The sequence below is a fragment of the Maniola jurtina genome, chromosome 25 (genome assembly GCF_905333055.1).
Source record: "Maniola jurtina chromosome 25, ilManJurt1.1, whole genome shotgun sequence".
Taxonomy (NCBI): Eukaryota; Metazoa; Arthropoda; class Insecta; order Lepidoptera; family Nymphalidae; genus Maniola; species Maniola jurtina.
Window position 1 is genome coordinate 899451 of NC_060053.1, and position 18834 is coordinate 918284.

The 18834-nt window shown below is 35.6% G+C and overlaps 1 protein-coding gene across 18 annotated transcripts in view; it reads left to right on the forward strand.

Moving 5' to 3' along the window:
* The window catches only part of LOC123878072 (heterogeneous nuclear ribonucleoprotein L), a 366077-nt gene that overhangs the window by 319843 nt on the left and 27400 nt on the right, over nucleotides 1–18834 (forward strand). For all 18 annotated transcript variants that reach the window (XM_045925113.1, XM_045925116.1, XM_045925118.1 and 15 more), the window contains exon 6: nucleotides 17533–17616. In XM_045925113.1, the coding sequence (XP_045781069.1) occupies nucleotides 17533–17616 (84 nt within the window). The remainder of the gene's footprint in view (nucleotides 1–17532; nucleotides 17617–18834) is intronic.

Consider the following 18834-nt stretch of genomic DNA (forward strand, 5'->3'; position numbering starts at 1 on the left):
CAATTGACAAATGTCAAGCTGTCAAGATGGACGTTGCCTAGATATACATAATTATTTATTTGAAAATGATTTGTCGGGGGTGTTGAAAATTTTTAATTTACACTTGTTAACCTCTGACCCTAAAAGAGGGGTGTTATAAGTTTGATGTGTGTATCGTCTGTGGCATCGTAGCTCCTAAAGTAATGAACCGATTTTAATTTAGTTTTTTTTTGTTTGAAAGGTGACTTGATCGTGAGTGTTCTTAGCTATAATCCAAAAAAATCGGTTCAGCTGTTTGAAAGTTATCAGCTCTTTTCTAGTTACTGTAACCGTCACTTGTCGGGGGTGTTATAAATTTTTAATTTACACTTGTTAAAAACAAATTCAAAGTAAAATAAAAAGTTATTTATAAAAAGCTTTTTTGTGTACTACAAAGGAAAGAGTAGGCGGTTTACCTGATGTTAAGTGATTACCGCCGCTGTTGACCATTTGCACCACCAAAGAAACCAATGCTTTGCCGACTTTTCAGGAATTTGTTAAGCTCTTGATCATCATGTGCGTAGAAAAAATGGCTTCAAACTTTACAAACCTTAATTATTGTTTGTTCCTACACCCAAATCAGTCCCTCTTAGTTATTATTTACTAGCTGATGCCCGCGACTTCGTCCGCGTGGATTTTCCGGGATAAAAAGTAGCCTATGTGCTAAGCCAGGATATTATCTATTTCCAGCCAAATCCGTCAAGTAATAGAAGGAGTAACAAACATACACACACTCATACACACAAACTTTCGCCTTTATAATATGAGTGTGAAGTGTGATAGTGTGATAAAGGATGTTCCTTTATTAAAATCGTGGAAAAATCAAAATTTCCACAGGGGATGAAAAAGCCGCCCCTAACCATAACACCTCTAATTGCTATTCTGTCACCGATCCAGCGTGAAAGCGTTATTTCCATACAATAAGGAGGCCAGGTGCCGGGGAGACCTGCGAAGTGCAATTTCCTACCCCCCCGCCCCTTCCGCGCACAGCTTGCGGCAACCCCTCTTCGTTTCCGTCCATTAGATCTAGGGTTAATGCCATGGTAATGGTAGATTAAAAAAAAATGAGTATTCTCGTTAGTTTTACTTTGACAACGCACTTGTTTTTAACTGCGTGTATCTGTGTATCTATCTGACTGTGGCATCGTAGCGCCTAAACGAATGAACCGATTTTAATTTAGTTTTTTTTTTTTGTTTGAAAGCTGGCTCGATCGAGAGTGTTCTTAGCTATTATCCAAGAAATGTGGTTCAGCCGTTTAAAAGTTATCAGCTCTTTTCTAGTTTTCTTGTAGAAAAGAAGGTTAACTAACCGTTAGGTGCATAATAATTATTATGTCATGTTTTTTTTAATTTACACGTGTTAAACTTCCACGCCCAAACTTGACAACAGGACCCTATTACTTAGCCTTCGCTGTCCGTGCGTCCGTCCTTCCGTCCGTCCGTTATGTCAGTCAGTCAGTTTTCCTCTTATATGTTTAGAATTTCAGATTATACACATACTCATACATTTATTTAGGCAACGTTACAAAATATGTAGCGATCACTACGCCCGCACCGGTACGCTTGCTTAAAATTCGTTGTTGATTTCAACTTTGCCGAAAATATAACACTTTCTAAGAAAATATTTTATACAAAAAAAAAAGTTTTCGTTGGCTGCGCTCTAGCTTTGATTTTTATTCTTTCATGGTTTTCGGCGAAAATTCATACAAAATCTTTCGGAACGTAAAATTTTAATATTTTCTTCAACAAAACGGAAAGTACGTAGCAAAATTCAACCTCAAAGCTCAAACTCGAGTACCTACTCCGCCAAAGATTTTGATCTATAGATTTCCTTTAGCATGCACACGACAGATTCTAAGCGTATTCAAAATAAACTTTTCGATATATTTACTACTATACATACAGCGTGTTTATCTTTAAACCTAAATAATTCCTAAAATCACTACCCATATTATAAATGCGAAAGTTTAGTTTGTTAGTTTGTTCTTCAATCACGTCCCAACGGAGCAATGGATCGACGTGATTTTCTGCATACGTATAGTTTAAAACCTGGAGAGTGACATAAGCTACTTTTTTATCCTAGAAAATTATAGAGTTCCCACGGGATTTTTAAGAACTTACGAGTAAGTATACGCGGACGAAGTCGTGGGCGTCAGCTAGTATTTTATGAAAAGTTTGCGTTAAAGAAATATTAAAATGAATAAAAGTCATCAAAGATAACTTTACCATAATTTTTTCCCCATAAAAAATTCTCTCGCCTGTCCTAGATAAACAAAACATCCTGTATTTACCTTTGAGTAAATTCCCTCTGCCTTGTTAACTTTCGTGACCGTACGAATGTCGAATACTGTACCATCACGCGATTTGACATAAAATATTCAACTACCCTACAAAATTCTGTCACACGAATTTTGAATTTGCGCACCAAAAAATAGAGCCGAAAGTTCTTTGAAAATGCGGTTGGAAATAGAAAACTGATTGCGGTATACGAATTTGAATCGTAAAGTGTGTGAATTAAGGTTTATTGTCGATTGGGTTTGGTTTGGGAATAGGGTTGGCGCATCACAGAAGGGCACAAATTGGAATGAATTGTAATGAAGTACTGTATATGTACGAAAGTGTCTCTTCGGCTTGAAAGAGTTAATTTAGTTTCGATTTGCCGGTTTTTTTTACCCGACTGCGGCAAAATAATGATTTTAGCAGTCTATGTATGTATGTTTGTATCCAGATTCTGTGTGTTCCACCGTAGCGCCTAAACTACTGGGCCGATTTTGATGAATGAGGTGTCAATTGATTCGTCGTAAAGGCCCGGGTGACATAGGCTATATTTTATACGAAAAAAATTGTTTTGTAATGCTAAAAACATAGAGGTTAGTGTGCTCACAACAAAATATTCTAAGCAAAGCACTATTATTGCAAAACATTAATACTGTTTCTGTTAAACTATCGTGACTAAAGTCGTCGGTTCACGAAACTACAAGTAATCCAAGAAGTCAGAGCGTTTCTAGTTTCTAAGGTCGAAGTTACCATTACGTCGATACTCTGCATTATTTATGGTGAAACCATCGTCAATACTGACTTTAAAAGCAGATATTTTGTGATGACACGAACATGCTAGCTTGGCGTTTTCTAGAGTAGGTACATATTTTGTTTTCCAATTTTAGACTTGCCTTAACACAATTTTTAACCCCCGACCCAAAAACAGGGGTGTTATAAGTTTGACGTGTGTATCTGTGTATCTGCCTGTGGCATCGTAGCTCCTAAACGAATAAACCGATTTTAATTTAGTTTTTTTTGTTTGAAAGGTGGTTTGATCGAGAGTGTTCTTAGCTATAATCGAAGAAAATCGGTTTCTGCCGTTTGAAAGTTATCAGCTCTTTTCTAGCTTTCTTATAGAGGTTTTTGTGTCGGGGTTTTTTTAAATTTTGAGTTGTAAAAAATCTGTTAAAAGTATGCTCTTGAACAAGATGAAGTTGAACAGCACTAAAACCCGACTACTACCGGCGAACTGCCGATAGATAGCGATAGATATAGTATACAAGTGTAAATTAAAAATTTATAACACCCCCGACAAGTGAAGGTACATCAACTAGAAAAGGGCTGACAACTTTCAAACGGCTAAACCGATTATCTTGGATTATAGCTAAGAACACTCGATCAAGCCACCTTTCAAACAAAAAAAAACTAAATTAAAATCGGTTCATTAGTTTAGGAGCTACGATGCCACAGACAGATACACAGATACACACGTCAAACTTATAACACCCCTCTTTTTGGGTCGGGGGTTAAAAACTAAGATTGTTGTACTCTTTCATTTGATATCCCACTTCTAACATAGGTCGTAACAGACATTAAAAATTAGTATTACAAAGGAGCCTTTGTCTAATTTTTGTAACCTTGAAAGAAAATATATTGACTATAGGTGCTCCAAATACAATAGCTATCGATCGGATCTTATCAAATTTTGAACTACACACAGCTATTCTCTTCACGTTTCTTTAGAAGAGCCGAAAGCCAAGAAGTGTTTTTTGAGGAAGTCGATAAAAAAATAACCATTGTGCACCATTCTTCTACGATAAAAACCCATGAGTTCACTTTTTTTCTTTTTGTGATTAGGTTCCTATCTCAAACGTCAGTTAAGAACTTTGTTTAAACCGTAGTGATACAAATCACGGCCAAACTCGCTGATATTGACTTAGATTAAATATTCTTAATTCAGTTATTATTATGTAAAAACCCTGGTATCTATCCTATTACTTTCCGGGACTATTACAAGTATAGCGTTGAGATCAAGTTTTATAAGGAATCGCAATATTCATCAATGAAGTTTGATAGATTTGGTATGTCATCCTTAATGCTCGTGTGTCGCATTATTAGTATTCACAGCAACATCCACTTATATTGAATCCGCTTCGATATTTTATTCAATTACATGTAGAGACCTCTATTTCCTTTATTTATATTATTATCTTTTCATAGTCTATTTATAAATAATTAGACGACTTCGTCCGCGTGGATTTATGTTTTTTACAAATCTCGTGCGAACTCTTTGGTTTTCCGAGATGAAAAGTAGCCGGTTAAAACTCAGTTAAACAGTTAGGCCGTGAAAAGATAGCAGACGGACAAAAAGGCACACTTTTATATACACACATTAAAGGCACATTTTTAAGTATGCATATATGTATTTGTATGGATTAGTATAGGTTATCGCAATTCAGTAAGAATTGTTGATATTCATTTTCACAGTACTCTATGTGTATTAACTGGAAAGTAAAATTAGTCGTTCTTAACATCCGTGTGACACTAACATCCTCTTTTTCCTTTATTGTGTTTATCTTTCCATACAAATAATAATAGTGTAGCTATAGCTTGTCGAAATGCAGTAAGTTTTTGGTCATTCTTAGCGTCTGTGTGTTCGAATATAATTATTTTAGAATCTTGAGTTTTTAAGAAATCATATTCGTCCGTGTCAAAGACTGCAGTGCAACAGAGGTTGTTCTAAATGTAGAAAATTGTTGGGGATCCTCACCGTCTATGTGTAGAGATTTAGTTGAACATTCTTAATGCTCGTGTGTCCCATTTATTAGTATTCTCAGCAACAGCCGCCCCCGTAGATATTGACTCCGCCTCGATATTTTATTCAATTACATGTAAAAACCTCTTTTTTCCTTTGTGTAGCTTGTACCTACCCAAGTGGAGAATGGCTTGATCTTGAACCAAGACGGGCTACCCTAGTGTTTTTATTGAAAGAAAGATAGAAAAAATAAACGTTTATTCTTTGAAAATGGGGATGCAATGCCTATGTTAAAAAGAAATTATTTCTTCGTATAATTATTAGGGCAAGGTGGAGGGCACCAGAGTACGAGGAAGGTCGCCTATGCGATGGACCATCCAAAGTTAAATCTGGTGTGTGAAGTCTGCCAATCAGCATTTGACCAGCGTCAAGTCGTCCGTGCTCAGTAGTTTCCCGGTCATGGGTTGAGATGATGATTCACGAGGACTTTAGCGTACCTTTGGAGAATATTATGGAGAATCTCTGAGCCGTCCCTTACTTTTCTGAATAATATTAATTAGAAAAATAAAGTTTTCTTTTAGTTCCTTACAACATAATTAACTTGTTAACAAGAAAGGAAATATGAAAAATAGCTTTGGAGTAGAAACAATGGCTCTCTGCGCTATTAAGGTCACTTAGCAAAGGCGGCTCATTAAAACTTTTAATGAAATAAGGAAGCTCCTCACGCGTGGGATGGCGAGATGGAGGCGAACATCAGAGGTCGTGGAGAACTAGTAAGGCCTGATTCAGACGAGATAATAAACCGCGCGGTTACAATTACGCATTTTTATTAATCGACCAGTGTTTGTCACTGTCTAGTCGGTTAAATTAAAACGTTCCCTCCATAACAATACAATTTAAGGCCATGCAAAGTCGGAATTACAAAGCTGTTATATCAAAATTTTAAATATGCGGTCAAATGCGAGTCGTACAAATACACTATGTAATTTTTTTTTATGTCATGGCGATTTTGATATTAGTCATTTTGGTTTTTTAACCCCCGACCCAAAAAGAGGGGTGTTATAAGTTTGACGTGTGTATCTGTGTATCTGTGTGTCTGTGTATCTGTGTATCTGTGTATCTGTGGATCTGTGTATCTGTGTATCTGTGTATCTGTGTATCTGTCTGTGGCATCGTAGCGCCTAAACGAATGAACCGATTTTAATTTACTTTTTTTTGTTTGAAAGGTGGCTTGATCGAGAGTGTTCTTAGCTATAATCCAAAAAAATTGGTTTAGCCGTTTAAAAGTTATCAGCTATTTTCTAGTTTTCTTGTAGAAAAGAAGGTTAGATAACCCTTAGGTTCATAATATTCAAGTGTCAATTGACAAATGTTAAGCTGTTAAGATGGACGTTGCCTAGATATACATAATTATTTATTTGAAAATGATTTGTCGGGGGTGTTGAAAATTTTTAATTTACCCTTGTATTATTATTATTTGTTACTAGCCGATGCCCGCGACTTCGCCGCGTGGATTTAGGTTTTTTGAAATTCCGTGGGAACTCTTTGATTTTCCGGGATAAAAAGTAGCCTAAGTGCTAATCCAGGATATTATCTATCTCCATTCCAAATTTCAGCCAAATCCGTCCAGTAGTTTTTGCGTGAAGGATTAACAAACATACACACACACACACACATACAAACTTTCGCCTTTATAATATTAGTGTGACAGCTGAGACAGAAAAACACACTCTGTAAAAATTTCAACGCAAAATGCTTATTATGGTTAGTGACTTAATGAGATATCTTAATGATAGAGACTCTAACTAAAAGTAACTCTTTGATTTTCTTAGATAAAAAGTAGCCTATGTCACTCTGCGGGTCTTTAACTATATCCAAGCAAAAAATCACGCTGATCCGTTGCTCCGTTGCGACATGATTGAAGGACAAACCTTGCACACTTTCGCATTTTCAATATGGGTAGCGATGTAAGAATTCAAGAATTTGAATCATATTAAATAAGCATCATGCGCACCGCGCGGATAGTACAATGTTGTCTGAACTACCCTTAAATCTTATATCTGGAGGAAGCTCATATGTCAGCATTTGACGTTATTTGCAGAGACAAATATATCGGACGACATCCGACGGTAAGTGGGTGTCAGATAACCTTTGATGTACCCGATACCCATACCTATGTTGTCTATACCGCGGGGTATCGTGTTAGGGCGAATATTAGAAATGCGATGACAATATTGACTGACGGAAAATACATTTATTTGTAATTCGAATGGTGCTAAAGGAATAAAATGGATTCCAAATATTTATATTATGTTATTCATAATATTATATGATAAACATCGTCTCTATTCAAGAGACGGATAAACAAACTCCTTAAAAGCCGGTAACGGCCGGTCAAGTTCGAGCCGGACTCGCATACGAAGGGTTCCGTTACATAGTACAAGATATAAACACTATTTAAGCCTCGATAGCTCAACGGTTGAGGAGCGGACTGAATTCCGAAAGGTCGGCGATTCAAACCCCACCCGTTGCACTATTGTCGTACCCACTCCTGGCACAAGCTATACGTTTAATTGGAGGGGAAAGGGAGTATTAGTCATGATTAGCATACCTAATATTCTGTAAAAAAAACCTAAAAATTTACTATGTACTTTTTAATTTTAATAGCGAATTTGTCATCTTGGTTTTTAGGGTTCCGTACCTCAAAAGGAAAATCGGAACCCTTATAGGATCACTTTGTTGTCTGTCTGTCCGTCCGTCCGTCTGTCAAGAAACCTATAGGGTACTTCCCGTTGACCTAGAAATACATACTCTGTGAAAATTTCAACTGCCTACCTATTACAGTTCATGAGATACAACCCGCTGACAGACTGGCGGTCGGACAGCGTAGAATCCATCTCTAGGTATCTCTTCTCAATAATAACCAGTAGTACATGGACGCAAAGGATTTAATCATGCATTCTCTTTTGCTCAAAGCCCGGAGCATAGCTACCGGGTCCTTTGCCGAGCTTTTGAGATACATTCGGTGCATTCTGTGGTACACTGCATTTCCAAGATGCAAAGTAGGGTATAGGCTTTATATCCCATAGATACCTACTCGTAGTTACAGCTAATTGCAATCTACATTTCGAAACATGCCAGTTCATTTAACGCTTTGCTATTTTTATTAGGGTTCCGTACCTCAAAAGAAAAACGGATAGGATCACTTGATTGTCCGTCTGTCTATCCGTCTAACGTCTATCAAGAAAATATCCTATGGGGCACGGTCGTACCCCTTAAGGGTACGTCCCGTTGACCTAGAATCATGAAATTTGGCAGGTAGGTCTTATAGCACAGGTAAAGGAAAAAAATCTGAAAACCGTGAATTTGTGGTTACATCACAAAAAAAATTAAAATGTGTTCATGTACAAATAATAATAATATTAGTGTTTTCAATTTTCAAAGTAAGATAACTATGTCAAGTGGGCTATCATATACAAGAGTTTTTTTTACCTGTATGTGATGTACAATAAAATATAGGCACGAATAGGCGGTGTCATTCTCAGGCTGTCGCCGGTGGCAAGCGGACGTACCGCCCATTCGTGTGCCTACTTACTGACTAATGAGTTTTATTTTAAATCCAAGGCCTCAGAAATAAGTGGATTTCACATTGGCGACGAGTAAAAGCGCAGTAAGTAAATTTTATCGCTCAAATTACGTACCTGCTTGCAGAAATTGGTCAACAATAAAATGTGAATTTAAAAAACTGTTTTGAAAAAAAAAGAAAAGATATACTTAGATAAGTAGCTAACGCTTTAAAACGACATAATCGAAGTAAAATTATGGTATCTACAATATAATATTTTATTATATTTTAACAGTTACGTTACAATTGTTGCCGAGCCAAATAAATTTCTCTTTATCTCTTTAATACTTCGGTAAACCACGAAATAAGCTTAAAATCATTAGAAATTAGGCTAAATTACATTTAGAAATCATGGCTTCCTATGCATGTACGAGTACCTACATTTATACGCGATCAGCCTCGGCGTTGGGCGATAGAGGTACCTACTGCATAGATCAACAATTGAGTAATTGTTTATCTTATACAACATAAAATTGTAAACAATGTTCGGTCGTGTCGGTATATTACGGCATTTCATTTCATGTCCACTTACATTTCGACAATAATAATAAACTAATAAGCTAATAATTCCTTTGCGATGTGGTGGATATTCCAAACAGTGTTGGGAAGTATTCAATTAAGATTTTAGTTTAGTATTGTTGACCAAATCTGTTCGTAAATTAATGCCTACATTGTACCTATCGAAATATTCGATGAATTAGCCAAGTGTTCCAACGATAATATTATTATCGTTAATGTACCTGGTTTAACTAAGTACCTAATTACCACTTCAATAAATTTGGAGTAATAACTAAATGTACTATGGTTAAACTACATACATACGACAATGCCTATCGAAATATTCGATCAATTAGCCAAATGTTCCAACGATAGTAATAATCTATCGTTAATTTGCCTGGTTTAACTAAGTATCGATTTACCACTTCAATAACTTTGAAGTGATAACTAAATGTATTACTATGTTAAACTAAAATATACAATGAAGTGTCACAAAACCAAAATAAAACCTGTTAAGGCCAAGTACCTACTTAATGAAATTTAAGTCGAATCCAATGTATTTTGCACTGTCTATCGTTATCAACGAAATAATTCATCAACCATCAACAAACTTTTCGTATGCCTCGCATAGCTATAGTTTATATGATGTACTTATATCTTATAACAGAATCACACTCGTAGGCAGTTCTTGTGACTTTCTGTATTAACGTTTGCCAAGATGATTAAACGAAAAGTTGGTTACTGTCAATTCAAATAAGTTTGATTCTTTTAGTAAAACTAAACAATTACCTATTCACCATGGTTTCTGATATTTAAATATTATATAATAATTATTAAAAAATACTATGTAGGTGTATCTAACTATTTTAATTAGTACGTATTAGTAACAAGGTTTCCTCCCCCTTATTTACAGATCGTCCAACATGTCCCAATCACAAGTGCCGACATTAGAACCATTCGATTGTGAAGGTGATCCAACTTCCATTAGCTCTCGTTGGGAGAGATGGAAACGAGCTTTAGAGATATATTTCGTAGCAACAAGTACCAATGACCAAAACAAAAAACGTGCAATGTTACTGCATTCCGGGGGCATGTCACTACAAGACATATATTTCAATATACCCGGAGCTCATGTGACAGACCTTGATACGACTGACGTTTATGACGTTGCTATTAAAAAGTTAGACGAATACTTTTCCCCTAAACAAAGCTATTTGTTTGAAAGGCATATCTTTCGTTTGATGAAACAAGAAGCAGATGAAAAGTTTGACAAATTTTTGGTTCGTCTAAGGCGACAAAGCTCAAAATGTAATTTTGCTAAGGAAGACGAAAGTCTCATTGACCAAATTACAGAAAAGTGCAGTTCGACTAAGTTAAGGAAGAATATTTTATTACTAGGCGATACAGCAACAATTGAAAAAATCGCAGCAGAAGCCAACTCTCTCGAGACTGTCGAACGGCAGTTGAACGAGTTTAACGATAGACAGAGCACAAATGCGAAAATTACCAGCCTTAATAAAATTGACACCAAAACAGCAAAACGATATACTAGAACAGAGGTTGCTATCTGTTGCCGATGTGGCAGTAAAAATCACAAAAGTGACAGCAGTTCCTGCCCTGCAATAAACGCAAATTGCGTAAAATGTGGTTTCAAAGGCCATTTTCAGAAACACTGTAAAACTAGGGCGAATAAAAGAAAAAGTTCTAACCTCTTTGCAAACGACAACAACAAAGCTAAAAAGCCCAAAGTGGAAACCCCCAGGAATAAGGAGATCCAAAAAAATAAAGAGTCTTCTACATCTGTAGACTACATTTTCCACGTCGACGACGATGCAACAATAGATTGTCAGGTAGGTGAGGTTAACATCAAAATGCTCATTGATTCCGGTAGTAAATCCAATATTATAAATGACAAAACTTGGCAACTTATGAAGCGGTCTGAAGTTATAGTGTTCAATCAACAAAAGTCTTCAGATAAAACTTTTATGGCATACGGTGCTAAACACCCACTAAAAGTATTAGGTTCATTTGATGCAGAAATTAAAGTAGGTTCTAAATCATTAACAACAAAATTTTATGTCATTGAAAATGGTTCAAAAAACCTTTTAGGTAAGGAAACTGCCATTGCCCTTACTAACTAGGTTTTGATGTAAATTCCATTGAACAAAAACAGTTTCCCAAGTTCAAAGATGTCCAATTAGAAATTACTATTGACAAAACAGTTCCTCCAGTTTGTCAGCCTTATAGACGAGTCCCAATTCCTTTGGAATCAAAGATAAATAAAAAAATTGACGAACTGGTAAAAATGGACGTCATTGAAACTGTAAATAAACCATCTTCTTGGGTTTCCCCAATGGTACCGGTTCTAAAGCCTGACGATGATATTCGTATTTGTTTGGATATGCGTGCTGCTAACAAAGCCATCATTAGAGAAAACCACCCACTGCCCACCATGGAGCAACTCATTCCCAAATTTGGCAAAGCAAAATTTTTTTCAAAATTAGATATTAAGAACGCTTTTCATCAGGTTGAACTCGAAGAAAATAGTAGAGAAATTACAACTTTTATAACGAGCAAAGGGCTTTACCGATACAAAAGGTTAATGTTTGGAATATCGTGCGCACCTGAACATTTTCAAAAAATTATGGAGAGAATGCTATTGCCATGCGAAGGAGTTGTAAACTTTATAGATGACATTGTTGTCTTTGGACGTGATCAAAAAGAACATGATGCTAGGCTTCAACACGTATTAAAAGTGCTCAAGGACAACAATGTTTTATTAAATAATAATAAATGTGTTTTAAATGCAAAAACAATTCATTTTCTGGGTCACGAACTTTCATCATCAGGCATTAAGCCCCTTGATAAATACATTAAAACCATCGAAACATTTAGATCACCGGAAACCATTGAGGAAATCCAAAGTTTTCTAGGATTAGTTAATTTTGTTGGGAAATGGATTCCTAATTTGTCAACCTTAACGGAACCCATTCGGCAATTACTTCGACTAAAAGTACACAAAAATACCAAGATCACAGAATTTTGGAAAAGAGAACAAACAAAAGCTTTTGACGAATTAAAAAATTGTCTCTCAAAGATTCCTACGCTTGGCTACTATGACCCAAAAGATCGTACTCAAGTAATTGCTGATGCGAGTCCCGTGGGTTTAGGAGCAGTACTGATTCAGTACGACGACAGAGGACCACGCATCATTTCTTTTGGAAATAAAAGTTTGACAGATGTGGAAAAACGGTACTGTCAAACAGAAAAAGAGGCTTTAGCCTTAGTGTGGGCCATTGAACATTTTCATATGTACTTATATGGGAAAAAATTTGAGCTGGTCACAGACCATAAGCCTTTAGAAGTCATATTTGGCACGAAATCAAAGCCTTGCGCAAGAATCGAGCGCTGGGTCCTCCGTTTACAATCATATGATTATAAAGTCATATATAAACCCGGAAAATCTAATATAGCTGATCCACTATCCCGTCTATGTACGAATACTAGTACACAAAATAGTCCTTTTGAAAATGAACATCATGTTAACCAGATTGTCCAATACGCACGTCCGGTAGCGTTATCCCTTCAATCTATTATTGAAGCATCTAATGATGATGATGAGTTTAAATTAATCAAGAATGCTTTGATAAATAACGTGTGGGATGTTTCAGTAAATAATTACAAGTTGTTTCAACATGAACTCTGGTTACATGATGGCATTTTATTAAGGGGCAATAAAATGGTAATTCCCACTAGTTTGAGGAAACAAGTTTTAGCAGCGGCCCATGAAGGCCACCCAGGCATAGTCAATATGAAAGCCAGGTTACGCACAAAGGTGTGGTGGCCTAAAATAGACAAAGATGCCGAAAATACTGTAAAAAATTGCAGAGGGTGTACTTTGGTATCGGCACCCAATCCACCAGTACCCATGAAAAGACGTGAACTGCCTTCAAAAGCCTGGGTGGACACCGCTGTTGACTTTTTGGGTCCACTGCCGGGTGGGCATTATCTTTTTGTCATCATTGATTATTACAGTAGATACAAAGAGATTGAAATCATGAAATCTATTTCGGCTCAAGACACAATTAAAGTGTTAAAGAAAATTTTTTCACGAACTGGAAACCCTGCGAGTATAACAGCTGACAATGGCAGACAATTTTGTAGTCAGGAATTCAAAACATTCTGTGCCGAACAAGGGATTACACTTTTTAATACAATCCCTTATTGGCCTCAGCAGAACGGCGAGGTCGAGAGGCAAAATAGGGATATCCTTAAACGACTTAGGATAAGTCAATGTGAAAAAACTGATTGGAAAGATGATTTGCTCAAATATTTAATGATGTATAACAGTACTCCTCATCCTTCCACAGGAAAATCCCCCTCAGAGTTGTTCTATGGAAGACAATTTAGAGACAAATTACCTTTTCTAACGGACCTTGAAAATAATTATAATGATTCGGAAGTAAGAGATAGAGACAAAGAGAAAAAAGAGAAGAACAAATTAATAGAAGATAGGAAAAGGAAGGCTGTAGATAGAGAATTGGAGATTGGACAGAAAGTGTATGTGAAGAATATGATTAAAGAAAACAAATTAGTGTCTGAATTTAATCCAATACCTCATACAGTTATAAGTGCTGAAGGAAGCGACATAAATGTAAAGAATGATGAAACTGGTCAGGAGTACAGGAGAAATATTGTACACCTAAAGAAAGTAGAAGGTCAATGGAAAATTGTCAATCATGAAGAAACATCTGATAAAGAAGTTTAGTTTTATAGAATAAAGAAGTTTAGTTTAGTTTGATAGATTCATGTATAAAAGATCGTTTGTTTATTTCTAAATGCTAAATATTGTAATTAAAATAAATAATTCAATTTATAAAAAGGAAGAGATGTGATGTACAATAAAATATAGGCACGAATAGGCGGTGTCATTCTCAGGCTGTCGCCGGTGGCAAGCGGACGTACCGCCCATTCGTGTGCCTACTTACTGACTAATGAGTTTTATTTTAAATCCAAGGCCTCAGAAATAAGTGGATTTCACACTGTACATTCTAAAACAGATTTTTATTTATTTTTATGCATTTGTTTTTGATTTATTGTGCAAAATATCGGAAAAAATACCCGACTACGGAACCCTCGGTGCGCGAGTCTTACTTGCACTTGGCTGGATTTTTTTTTACCTTAGCCATACTAAGTAAAACTAAAATATAGGGATGTCGAAGAATTCGTAAACGAACACATCACAATATCTACTTATCATAATTCACTTTCAACTTTACAGAATTAACTGTCATTAACATTTTTGTAATAGATACTTTCAGCTTTGACACTTTAAACTTGGTGAAACGATCGACAACATTTTTAAATACTATCTACTTAAATGGTCTAGAATAAGTTTAGAATTAATCGATCAGGTGTTTATAAAGTAACTCTCTCTCTTTCTAGTTTATCTCGATCATCTTTAACCATCAAGTGATATTGGAATTTGCGCAGGCGCAAGCCTATCTTTCTTAAAAACATTAAACGGATTTTACGAAATTAGTGGCACGAAATTAGTTTCACGACAGTAATTGCACGTGTAAACGTCTAATTTCGTAAGGCATGCATTACGAAATCAGATGCATGTATTATGAAATTAGACGTTTACACGTGCAATTGATAGTGAAATTAATATCGTGAAAATAATTTTGTGCCTCTGATTTCGTAATGTAAATTCCACTTTAAAATAACTGGAGTTATTTTTACAAAAGTAATGTGGGTGGGTAGTTTAAAAAAATGTTGTCGATCGACAGAACACAAGTTTTAACAATTTAGGTTCAGCTCAGCACTCCACCCAAAACCTGGTACGTATTGCTTACAACTCTAACATTAAGTATGTGTCCAAGTTTCAGTTTTTTGGAAAAATTACGAAAATAATAAAGTATTTGATGATATAGATGAAGAAAATAATCTATGTTAGTTAAAACATGATTTGAAGAAATTGTTAAAAAATATAGTTTCAGTGATAAAAACGGTTTGAAACATCAGGCAGAACCTACTCAATACTTTGAACTTAATAAGTAAAAAGAAAGTTTAAATAGATATAACTATACATAAAATTATTTAAATTGGTGTTACATTGAACTTAACTTTAGTTAATTTAATGAGCACTTTATTTTCAATCCAAGGACAATCCGAACTTAAAATCTGTCAAATTCACTTAGAATATTACCTAAGATATACTTTGTTAAGATATTCATTTATTTTATTTATATTTATTATACTTATAGAATGTACAGGGCATTCAGTGCCACAAAAACCACAGTCAGTTTTATCAGGCACTGCGTTAACTATATTTAACTATATATATAAAACTGAAGCTTTGACACTAAACGCTTTTCTATTCTATTCTGTAACAGCTTTCCACTCCTACTATCTCGCTTTTCTACAAAGCTATTTATTGCATCCATTACAGTGTAATAATAACATAACAGATGTACAAACGACAAAGTTAGGTTTTACACCCGCCAGTGTATTGCGAATATGAATGAGTGCAAACCTAACTTTATCGCTGACCCTACACCAGAAGTCAGATAAGGTTTACCATTACTTTTTGATATATTAGAATTTTTAAACTTGGACTCTTTTCTTAAGGCTTGATCAACAGTACCACTTGCGTGTATATGATTTTAATCAAACTTAAATCTATCTAGAACAATCTATAGTTCTAAACAAGACAATAATTTTGAAAGTCTTATAACGTTTCATACTTGTAAGATTAATCTTATCTTTTCCTATCTGAAATTCTTCGAAAGAAAGAAATTTTGACTATATTTTTTCAACTCCTGAATAACGAAAATCTAGTGAATGCTTCTTTAAATTTGTTATTTTTTTGTAGTTTTTTAATCATTAAAGTTTTTTTTAATAGGATTTTATTCATATTGGTGAACCTTCTCTGGTCTTCAATGTACAATAAAATATAAGCATTGATATTGTTTTATTAATAAGTAATCTTCCATGCACATATAAAACTAAAGACAAACACACTCTTGAAATCTTTTCGTATGAGAGACATAATAATGCTTAACGTGAAGAAACCAAAACAGCAATTAAAAAAAACATTGAAATGAAGACTTGACAAGCAGAATTGACAACAATGAACAACACGAGCAGACAAAGAAACACAAGAACAACACAGTTTAGAAATGTCTCAGCCAAAAAACACAGAACAGATGTCAAAAAAAACGACAGAATGGAACATTTTTGTTTATTATCGTATGTCCATTTATATTTTTTGTAGCTTTTATAACTTATCGTGGAATTGGCATGCACCGTTAACGCTATGCGTGGTGAAAGATTAAATTTTTTTTATTTGGAAATTTTAACGATATAGTTTTTTGAAAAAAAGTTAAAAAGGAAGATAAAGAGTGTGGTGGTCTTTATATGTGCAGGGAAGTGAACTGAAGAAGGGAGGGTCGGCATGAAGATTCGCTTGACACATTAGAGAAATATGGTAAGTGTGTCAGAATACATGCAATCCTAGCGTGATCGCTGCGAGAACAAACATTCGTAGATTATAGAAATAGTTATTTGTTCCACGTGATAGCAAAGTTCACTTTGCGAGTGATTCTTAGTTAGAATCCTGAGTGTAGCGAGGAATTCAAGGGTACAAGAAACATAAACTTTGCTATCGTGTGATACATACAACTTTTCGCCTCAATAGCGAAAAAATACAAGATGTAAAAAATAGATTTTAATTATTGAAAGTCAATAGTTTTAATAATAAAATAGAGAATTTATTAATAATGTTGGCGTATGAAAATAGGCGTAGAAGATTTCGAACTTCTCTTGAGACAACACTTTTTCTCACTGAGTGAGCAAAAACGTTTTTTGCTCACTAGTTTTAGACAGCAAAGGCGTCCTTTTTGAGCTAGTGAGGTGAAAAAAATATTTACATAAACTTTTCCTGTGTGTAAACCTACCTAAATGCCTAAATTAATAGTCTATCCTATCTGTTATCTGTCGATAGGTTACTGCAAGGTCTCGGTAGGAAAGGCATTCCGAACCAGTGGTAGATGCTTTTGACGATTCAAAAGTACTTGTAAAAGTTTAATTGGATAAAAATATTTTGAATTTTGAATTTTAACGTTGTTATTTGTCAAAAATTGAATTTTTAAAAACTATGTAAATAAATGAAAAATTGGCCAAATGCAAGTGCGGATGGACGGACGGACGGACGGACGGATGGACGGACGGACGGACGGACGGACAGACAAACAGACAGACAGACAGACGGACAGCAAAAAAAGTGATCCTATAAGGGTTCCGTTTTTCCTTTTGAGGTACGGAACCCCAAAAAAGTAAAAAGACTGTCTCTTAGTATTTTGTTTGTTTCCAGTGTCGGAGGAGGTGCAGCCAGCACAGCGCAGCGCGCCGCTTCTGCAGTCGCCTCAGTACACAGGGGGACGCCCGCAGCCATACAGTGAGTTTGATTCCCGCCTGTTACATACACGGTCTAACCAGAACCCTGGCAAAAACTTTGCATTTAAGTATTTTTTAAACCCGCAATGTATAGCGTGCAAAATTCGAGTCAATGCCCAACCTACAACGCGGCATTGACTCCGAGTGGCTTACTTACGCAACGTTCGTTGACCTCTAGCGTCAGTCAGGTGTTTTATTTGCGATATACTGGGAACTTTTTTTATTTATTTATGTTTTTCGCGTTTTTTTTTTGTAGGTACCTTATCTGTAATCATCAGTAAGTACTATCACCTATCTTAGTTTTTTTGCTAGCGTTCTGGTTATATTTCTCAACAGCTTAACAACTAACCTACGGCAAGCTCACTGGTGCAGTGGTGAGTGCTTTAGTCTATAATGCCCCAGCCACATTAACGGCTAACAATGCGATGTTCAACGGCGTTTCCTGTTTAACGTTTACGTGTAACGTATAACGTAGGGGATTATAGCTTACTACTGGTGAAAGAATTTTCAAAATCAATTCAGTTTTTCAGGGCCTGAGCCATTCTAGGGCCCCTACAAACAAACTCACAAACTTTACCTCTTTATTATAATACTAGCGACCCGCCCCGGCTTCGCACGGGTGGACACTACCACGAAAAATCCTATCTATTTTCCGGGATAAAATATAGCCTATACGGATTCGGAAGAATCCCTCTAAGTAATGGTAAAAAAAATTTTGAAATCGGTCGAGTAGTTTTTGAGTATTATATACAAACATACAAAAATACAAATATAATATTAGTATAGATTAGTATAGATATAGACTAATCATATAGTATAGAGAATATCATCAATCATCATCATGTAGTATAGTAATCATAGAAAAAATTGGCAAATAATATAACAACACATTATAACAATTAACAAAGCTTCTTTGTTGTACAAGGAGATATTTGCAGTTTCACAAGGCCATTAGAACTTCGTCTACGATACCTGGCCATTACCTAATCAATTCTTCCCGATTGGATTCCAAAAGTTTCCAGATACTTCCATTTGTTCGAGGGTGACAAAGTAGTTAGGAGTTGCGACTTGGACCGATTTCTGAACTTGTAGTCGGCACTATCGGTGCAAGTTTAAAGTGTAGTAGAAGTCTTGTGACTTTAAAAAAAGTTCCTTTTGTGTAGTAAATACGTTTATTGGTTTTTGAAGTCCATTGTCTAAGGCGCGGTGCACACCGGCA